This window comes from Gymnoscopelus braueri, assembly GCF_963280865.1.
Source record: "Gymnoscopelus braueri genome assembly, chromosome: 2".
Classification (NCBI taxonomy): Eukaryota; Metazoa; Chordata; class Actinopteri; order Myctophiformes; family Myctophidae; genus Gymnoscopelus; species Gymnoscopelus braueri.
The window spans coordinates 53,697,705-53,706,372 of record NC_137604.1 but is presented as its reverse complement, the minus strand read 5'-3'; the positions used below and the strand labels follow the sequence as shown (position 1 = coordinate 53,706,372).

Sequence of the window (8,668 nt, the reverse complement as noted above, 5' to 3'; positions counted from 1 at the left end):
GATATTGAACGTCGAACAGTGTCACACAATGGTAGCAAGAATAGCCGATCTACAAGCTCACAACGCGTCACGATGCAACACATTGTGAGCTTGTAGATTGGCCATTTTTTGCTATTTTCGTGTCTATGGGTTTTATAAATACTGAACCACTGAAACGTATTAATAAAAGCCTTTGACTAAATAATACAATACATTGGATCCATTGGAACACAGACATTTTGTTCCATTTCCATTTCAACGCTTTTGGAAATACAAGGTTTCCACCCGTCAGCAATGATATTGTAAATGATGCGTGGCTTGTGTGAGATAGTTCAGGCAGCTATTCTCGAGAGGTTCATACGCACTCGCACCGCTATGTGGTTTATATACCTGTCTGTGATGTGTCAATTAACACTTTTAGGGCCTATTCTTCTCATCTTAAGTACCAGGTCTTATGACGTAACACCTGGAGGCGTGGCCAATGCGGCCGGTTTCGCTATTTTGATTGGCCAAGTCATAAGACCTGGTACTTAACCCCATCTTGGTACTAAGATCCTGTTTGTCTCGTTGGCTAATAATGGAGGCATCTAGCACGCAAAGAAACATTACCTATCCTCTAATGACTTTATGATTATGATTATGTTCTGTGTGTTACAGCTGGCTGGGGAGTAACCTACAACTCTGATGCTGTGTGTATCAGTAGAGGATCAACTGTGCACATTTACTGCACCTACAGTTACCCATCTGATAAGGATTATAAAGTCACAAACAGATTCTGGTTTACTAAATCAGATGCTGGTGAACCTGTGGATCTGAAACAGGACTCACAGTATGAAGGTCGTGTGCAGTACCATTGTGATGAACTGGACCGCAGCTGTACCCTGACCATTAGAGACCTGAAAGACTCTGATTCAGCAGAATACATGTTTAGGTTAATAACAAACATACCAATAGGGAAAATTATTGGTCGACCTGGAGTCACATTAACTGTCAAAGGTAACTTGTACAGAAACACACATCAGAGTAGTAAGTTAATTCATCTAATGTGACTGGAATCATCATGATGATCTTTTATTTTATTTTTATGGTACCTTAGACTACTGTGAAGATACCAGAGCTTACGAAGAAACTCCCGCAGGAAATTGTGAGTATGTTTTTGTTAAGTATTGATGTTTATTTTTTGGATCTCATATCACACTTTTATTTGGTTTGTGACATGTGTCCTGATACTCAGCATACAAAATTTCTCAACTAGCCCCATCTGTGACCTCCCCCTTCACTGTAGCTCTGGAAGTCGGTCACATTGTATGTCCATCCAGAATTGGGGGTACCAGGCAAATTAGTTCCTATGGAAGTAGGCAAAATTGTAGGTCAACACTTAGTGTTCAAAGAAGTCCAATGTAATCTAACACCATCTTGGTACTAAGATCCTGTTTGTTGCATTGACTAATAAACATCTCCTGTAATCTAATAGCTTTATGATCATGATTATGATTATGATATGTTCTGTGTTACAGATGAATGGGGAGTAACCTACACCTCTCGTCCTTTGTGCGTCATTAAGAGTTCAACTGTGCAAATAAGATGCACGTACACTTACCCGTCCAGTATCCAATACAATTCATATCATTCTTATTATTATCACAATGTCAAGGATGTCAAAGTCAACATGATAAACAGTTTATGGTTCACTAAATCGGAGTCTGAAGGACCTGTGGATCTGTACCAGGACTCTCTGTATGCAGGTCGTGTGGGATACCATTGTGTCAAACAACGCAGCAGCTGTACCCTGACCATTAGAGACCTGAGAGAGACTGATTCAGCAGAATACATGTTCAGGTTCATAACCAACATACGAGATGGGAAATATTCTGGTCAACCTGTCACGTTGGTTGTCACAGGTAACCTTTTCATTGGTTGTTTGTTTTCATTTTCGTTTTAAATTATAGGAAATACACACATGAGAGCAGTACATTTATTAATCTATTGTGACTGCAATGTTTTATTTAAAATTATTCTTATTTATGGCACCCTCTAGGCCTGCAGGTGACGATGACTACTTCCACAGCGATAGAAGGACAGAATGTGACACTGACCTGTAAGACCAACTGTAATCTGAATGACAACCCCACTTACATCTGGTACCAGAATGGACAGGTTCTAAACCTCACAGAGAGACAACAGATGGTTGTAGGTCCAGTCTGTGGTCAGCATGCAGGAAACTACTCCTGTGCTGTCAGAGGCAGAGAGGATGTCAGAGCTCCAGAAGAAACTCTCACTGTCAGATGTGAGTAGAGTTTTGTTAAATTGTGCTGTTCATGTATTGAATCTGAAATCATAGTGTTATTTGGCTTGTTGTGACTGTGTCCTGATACTCAGCATACAAATGAATAAGACTGTGATTAGTTTATAGATAGACACAAAATTGGTCCTGCGTAGGAAATACAGTCGCCAGAAGCAGCACAGCAGTTAAGATATACAGTTACAGGGTAAGAGTGTCACGATCCGCTCCTCGAACCGTGGACTGACTTTATTATTTAGCCATTGTCTGACCTTTTATGGTTTTGGACCCTTTTGGCCACTCTTCCTGTTGTATTGTACCCTGTTCTCCTTGTACCTTTGTTTTGTAGTGTTGTCGTGGTGTTTCCTGTTCTGCCCTAGTTGTTGCTTCCTGTCTTGTCTCTAGTATGTCTTTGCAATTGTAGTTCACCTGTGTCTTGTTCTGTTCCAGCCAATCATGTGTTAATTGTCCTTTTGTTCTCACCTGTGCCTAGTTAGTCCCTGTCTATTTATATGTCCCTCTGTTTCCAGTCTGTGTCGGTTCATTAATGTTGTTACAGTGTTCTGTCTGTGACCTAGTCTTGTCTTTATTCCCTGTTTAATTAATAAACCGCCCTGCATCTGAATCATTCTGCCTCCACTTCACTGTCTGCGCTTGGGTCCTACACCTCTCTGCCTCGCACCGTGACAAAGAGAGGTAGTTACTGCAAGATACAGCAGGGTAAAAAACAAGCACACAGAAAAGAAACAGCATAACAATAGTATACAACAGTATTATACACCCTCTACAAAAACCGGCATTATGCAGGAAAAAAATCATGAGAATACATTAATTGATTGATTGCATATTTTCATTAACTTCATTGAACATCTCATCAGTGACAAAATACAGCTGAAAAGTGAGTTTATTAGTTCAACACATCCATCAGTCTGAAAGTTTTAAACATTTACAAAATTATTTTGTTGTTTTAGAACAATAAATAAAAATGTAAAGGTTATTTTGTGCTCAATACTAGCTGCTTAGACGCCCATTCCGTTTAGTTTAACGCATTTGAATGTCTTGAACTTCAAGTCAAATTCCTCCCTTTGTTTGAGCTGAAGGCAGGCAGGTGTCTGCTGGACAACACATTTTAACATGAAGTTGATTATCAAATCCAACTGTTACTGTAACTGTAAAAAAATATATTTTTGTCCTCCTCATATTCTTTGCATAGTCAAAAATGCAAGTGCTGAATATGAGTTTATTTCATAAACCTGTGCATTACTGGAAGAGTGGGCACCTCTGTGTTAAAGTGGCTATTTTTTTCAAAATGTAAAAAAAAAAAAAAAAGTAAATACATGATTAAAACATGCTTAAACATTCGACAATTAAGGTCTAATATTTCTACAATTGCTACAAAACCTGTATATCCAGGCCCATGCCTTTTCCTACATGTGCACAACCCCAAAACATTGTCATCACATGTCCCAGACAGAAAGAAAGATGGAGGCAGGTAGGGCATGCCTCCTGACAGTGATTTGTACGCTACTGACGGCACCTTTCTAGTTTCAAAATAAATATTCCACAGAACATTGTGACTATAATCATCATGATGTTTCTTTTTTTTATTCATGGCACCTCATAGGCCTGCTGGTGACGATTACTCCTTCCACAGTCACAGAAGGACAGAATGTAACACTGACCTGTAAGACCAACTGTTCACTGCCTATCTACCCCGTCTACATCTGGTACCACAACGGACAGGCTCTAAACCTCACAGAGAGAGAACAGAACTATGTGGTTCTAGGCCCAGTCAGCAGTCATCATGCAGGAGAATACTCCTGTGATGTCAAAGATGGTCGCAGAGACCAAGGTCCACATCCCACAGAAACTCTCACCATCAGATGTGAGTAGAATGTGCATGTCTGTAATTACAATTGACCCGGTGAAAAACATTTTAACCGTAACTTTTCAGGAAATGGAGAAAAAAAAACACTTTCAATGGACACCACTTTCACAAAAATGGCAGATCTACAGGCTCACAACTCGTCTTGATACAACGCGTTGTGAGCTTGTAGATCAGCCAATTTTCACTACTTCTGCACAACACTTTTGTATGACTAAGTTGGGCATTAATATACGAAGACTAAAAACATACGTTGAAATATGGAGATAAAAGGATTCTGCCCGACAACAGCAATATACTTTTTGTCTGGACAGACACAGATGTAAACTGCAACTGGTTAGCGGATGCACACAACCACAATGCAGTATTCTAGTTTTAACCACATGAACCTTAGTGTCCCTATTCTGGACATGTCATATTAGCTGAACATTGTGCAAAAAAGGTGAACATTCGGGAATAGCATCATAACACAAAGCGTTGCAGATCTGATATTTTCAGTATTTGTCGTACAATCAAGTATACAGATTTAAGTGGTTAAAGTTAATCTATGTTAATATGATATTTCTGCAGATGGTCCAAAGAATGCTTCATTATCAGTGAGACCCTCAGCTGTGATAAAAGAGGGTAGTCCAGTGACTCTGACTTGTGAAAGTGATGCCAGCCCGAAAGGATCGTACACCTTTTACAAGGAGAACACAACACTGCAGGCAAAAAAAGAAAAACCTTTTAAATTCTCCTCCATCAGCTCCAATGACAGTGGGACGTACCATTGTCGATCTTCAAATAAATATGGAAACTTAACCTCATCCTTTGTTGTTATAGATGTCCAATGTAAGTACATAAAAGATTTCCACTCTACCCAAGGGCAACAGTGATATAAATTGTCGACACACTGTTTTACCAAATATAGGAGCAGTATTATGAACATGTTAAAAATGTTCAGCCAACTATTTATGTGTTTCTATATACCTTGCTCTCCAGATGCCCCGAAGAATCCCTCAGTGTCTGTGAGTCTGTCTGGTGTAATAGAGCAGGGCAGTGAAGTGACTCTGACTTGCAGCAGCAGTGATGCCAACCCACCAGAGGTCAATTATACCTGGTACCACCAGAATGACACCAAGTCAAAATATACCGGACAGAACTTCACCATCACTAATATTCAACCTGACCACAGTGGAAATTATTCTTGCTTTGTCCAAAACAAAATAGGTGGTACGAATTCCACCTCTCTGTCTGTTGTTGTAGCAGGTAACAAATACCCAACTCATCATTCACCCACTTACTGTAGGCTACATATACATACACTTGCTACTACATTTTCATCAGCAAATATGTTGAATATATGGTTTTCTCTGCCCATTTTTCAGTATTGTTAACAGATTCATAAAGTGTTGTTTGAGTTAGTGTTTTAAACTGAGTACCTGATCCCCAGTTTCATGGATAAAAATAGCTGCAGCTGCAGGAATCCCCTTAGTCGTTCTCCTCATCATAGCCGTCTTTGTCTTCCGGTGGGTCAGGTAATGAACTTTTGTTTTCCCGCTACACTTGAATCCAAATTAATTTGTTAAATCACAGACTCACCTAAAATGTACTCTTTCAACAATAGGCGAAAGAGGGCCGCCAGGCAGCTATCTGACACTGTACCACCAGTGCGACCACCGAAAACCACAGTCCAGGTAGGTTATAGCCCAGGAGAGCCAAACTGTTTGACACTTACCCTAGAGGGTAGCACGGGTCTGCCCAGAACCGAGAACCGAGCCAGGTTGGATAAATATCTTGACTTGTCCCTCGGGCATGGGTCGGATGGTAGAGGCCTAAAGTCTGCGAAAATGTGCTCTGTCTGTCTGCAACACAGAGCAGAGCGCACGCCACACTCCTGTCTCTGTGACTATCCTTTTGGACGGGGGAAGTGACCGACAAACGACACGGTTATTCGGCTAATCTGAATGCCATGGTGAAATTGGCATTAAATGAGCATTGGGTCCATGTTCACAACTTTCCTCGGCCGGTTAGGAACTGGGTCCAGTTTTCCCCGCTCCCGCTTCGGTACGGGTCCAGTTATCCACGGGTCCGTTTCGGACCTGGCCCAGTGCAATCTGGGAAGTGGGAACCCATCGTGAAAATAAAAAGGAAAAACAGCGCCTCCAGCATTTTTCGTTTTTATTCTGAATCTGTTCTTGAGTAGCCTCGGAAACCCATGCCTTTTTTTTTTTCAGTTCTTGAGAGATTAGGTCCAGTGGGATAATTTAAAAATGTCCTCGGGTCCGTTCAGACCAGTCCAATTACCCACGGGTCAGTTTCGGTCTGACAGCTTTTTTTGGACCTGTGCTACCCTCTAACCCTGTATACCTATTTTTGATTCTCTCTCTCTCTCTCTCTCTCTCTCTCTTTTTCTCTCTCTCTCTCTCTCCCTCAGAACAACTCTGACTCTGACTCAGACTTTGAGATCTTCTTACCTTTGGCCAGTAGCAGCTCTGCCTCTACAGCTGAAATGGAACAGCAAGCTGATGTTGACTACTCCACCGTCCACTTCACTCGCTATAAGAAGAACCAGGAAGAGTCCTACTTTTCCATCGCCCAACCACCACAGCCGGAGGGACAGCAGGATGTCCACTATTCCAGCGTCCACTTCACTCGCTCTAAGAACCCTAAAGCGCCCCTCCATTCCACTGTCCAACCACCACGGCCCCAGAGACAGAATGCCCATTATGGTGTGGTCAAATTTAAAAGGTCTAATGCTGCCCCTTGGTGAGATATCTGAGACAATACAACTGAATAAATTAGAGAGGCTGATTACACCAGACTGATATTTATTCTATTTTGATGTGTTTATTTTTTCAGAGCCAGATTCATGGATGAGGAGGATTCTAGATCTTGCATTTTATCTACTCCAAGTCCTGAATTTAGCCGACTTGTGCAAAACTAACAACAAAACAAGGAATGCTTGACAGCTTTGATGAGTGGGTAATGTTACGAAATGCAAGGTCCTCTCCATCACTTTCCAAAAGAAGCCACCACCTGTGCCCAGTCCCCTTCGTATTCAGGAGCAGGTGTTATAAATATGTGATGTAACACTGATACAATTCTGGGAATTATGCTGCAAAAAAGACCTGCAGCGGAGCGAACAGGTTTCTGCTATAAAAAAAAATTAAAAAAAGGGAAATACATGCATAAATATTTTTTCCTGCATCACCTCAAGGGAGCAAATATCCCAAAACAAGACCTTGTGGCTGTCTATACGGGACATCTGAGAGTCTCCCTGGAAGTATCAGGATCTGTCTCCTTGGGTCCAACAATCTTGTCTCACACCCTGACAGGAAGATGCTAAATGCAATGTGTGCAAAGTGCAGCATTTCCTTGGGCGAGAGTATGATGGCTACTAAACAGCCTTTAATGTTGCATCCAAACCATAACCATAGGGGTTAGAAACCAGCTAAGATTGTAACGGTCACAAGATATATAGTAGCTTTCCCAAGTTCCAAGGTGCTACATTTCTGAATGGCTTCAAAGCTGTGAACACCATTGGACATTTTCCTGCACCTACTGTATGGGTGCTTGGACTGACATGCACTAGGACACTTTTGGCACCTTTGGGTGTGTGGACTTAAGTGCAATTACACACATACACATCACATCATGTAACGCAACATAATTTGTACATACTGTAGGCTACATAATGAAAGGACTGCAATGGATATAAGCCACTGGCATTTTTGAGTCTATCCATTTGATAATGGTATGACAATGTATGTCATTTTACATATGTTTTATTATCAATAAAGATGTCAAAGTCAATCTACTTAGGCCTACTGCATCTGTGTTCCTATTCCCAGTGTTCCAAGTCCAGTATTCTCAGTCCAGTGCACGCCCAATGGGTGCGACAGCAAGCGTAATTTCAATTTACAGCCAAATTTACTGTATGTTTCAGCAAAAACTGCTGTGTGACATGCCGCTTGACAAAAACTATGTATTTTCAACGAAACAAATCTAATCATGTGAATCTTGGCCTCCATATGGGAACAGCATGGCTTCAATGTGGATCTCAGACTTCAGGTGACCGGCCTGTGACGGCAGTCATCTATTGCGTCAATCGTCTAATATGACACCGGCTTCGAATGCTATCAATACATTGAATGGGAGATTATCACGTTTTATCAGACCTTTGAATGGGCGAGTAGGCGACGAGTAGGAGCGATTTCATGGTCAGACCATTTGTCAGACCATTCATGGGGCGTAATCAGGAGCTACTGACCTACTTGGAGGCGGAGCAGTCCCCACAACAATATTTACGATTCTGTGCCTATCGGTACATAACTCGAACGGCGCTGAGTAGGCACAGGCGAACGTCACACCGTTCAGGACGGCAACTCGGTCGCTTTAGCTCCCTCGGTGGTCCTTCACGGGGTGACAGTTCGCCTGTGACTGCACGCCTCCGTCATGGTCCGAAACCAAAACCAAAACCGAAACTGAACTATTTAAGTCATCTCCGTTGGTAGGTCAGTGTCTTGATAACACCCAATGAA

The 8,668-nt window shown here is 41.7% G+C and overlaps 1 protein-coding gene across 1 annotated transcript; it reads left to right on the top strand.

Moving 5' to 3' along the window:
- Positions 1 to 1,648: 1,648 nt before the first annotated feature.
- Positions 1,649 to 6,897, top strand: LOC308096307 (B-cell receptor CD22-like; the record flags this gene model as incomplete). Its single annotated transcript, XM_080443699.1, has 8 exons — positions 1,649 to 1,880; positions 2,018 to 2,266; positions 3,885 to 4,145; positions 4,716 to 4,976; positions 5,127 to 5,393; positions 5,578 to 5,662; positions 5,752 to 5,821; positions 6,562 to 6,897. The coding sequence occupies 8 exons, from the start codon at positions 1,649 to 1,651 to the stop codon at positions 6,895 to 6,897; spliced, it is 1,761 nt and encodes a 586-aa protein (XP_080299825.1).
- Positions 6,898 to 8,668: the final 1,771 nt, after the last annotated feature.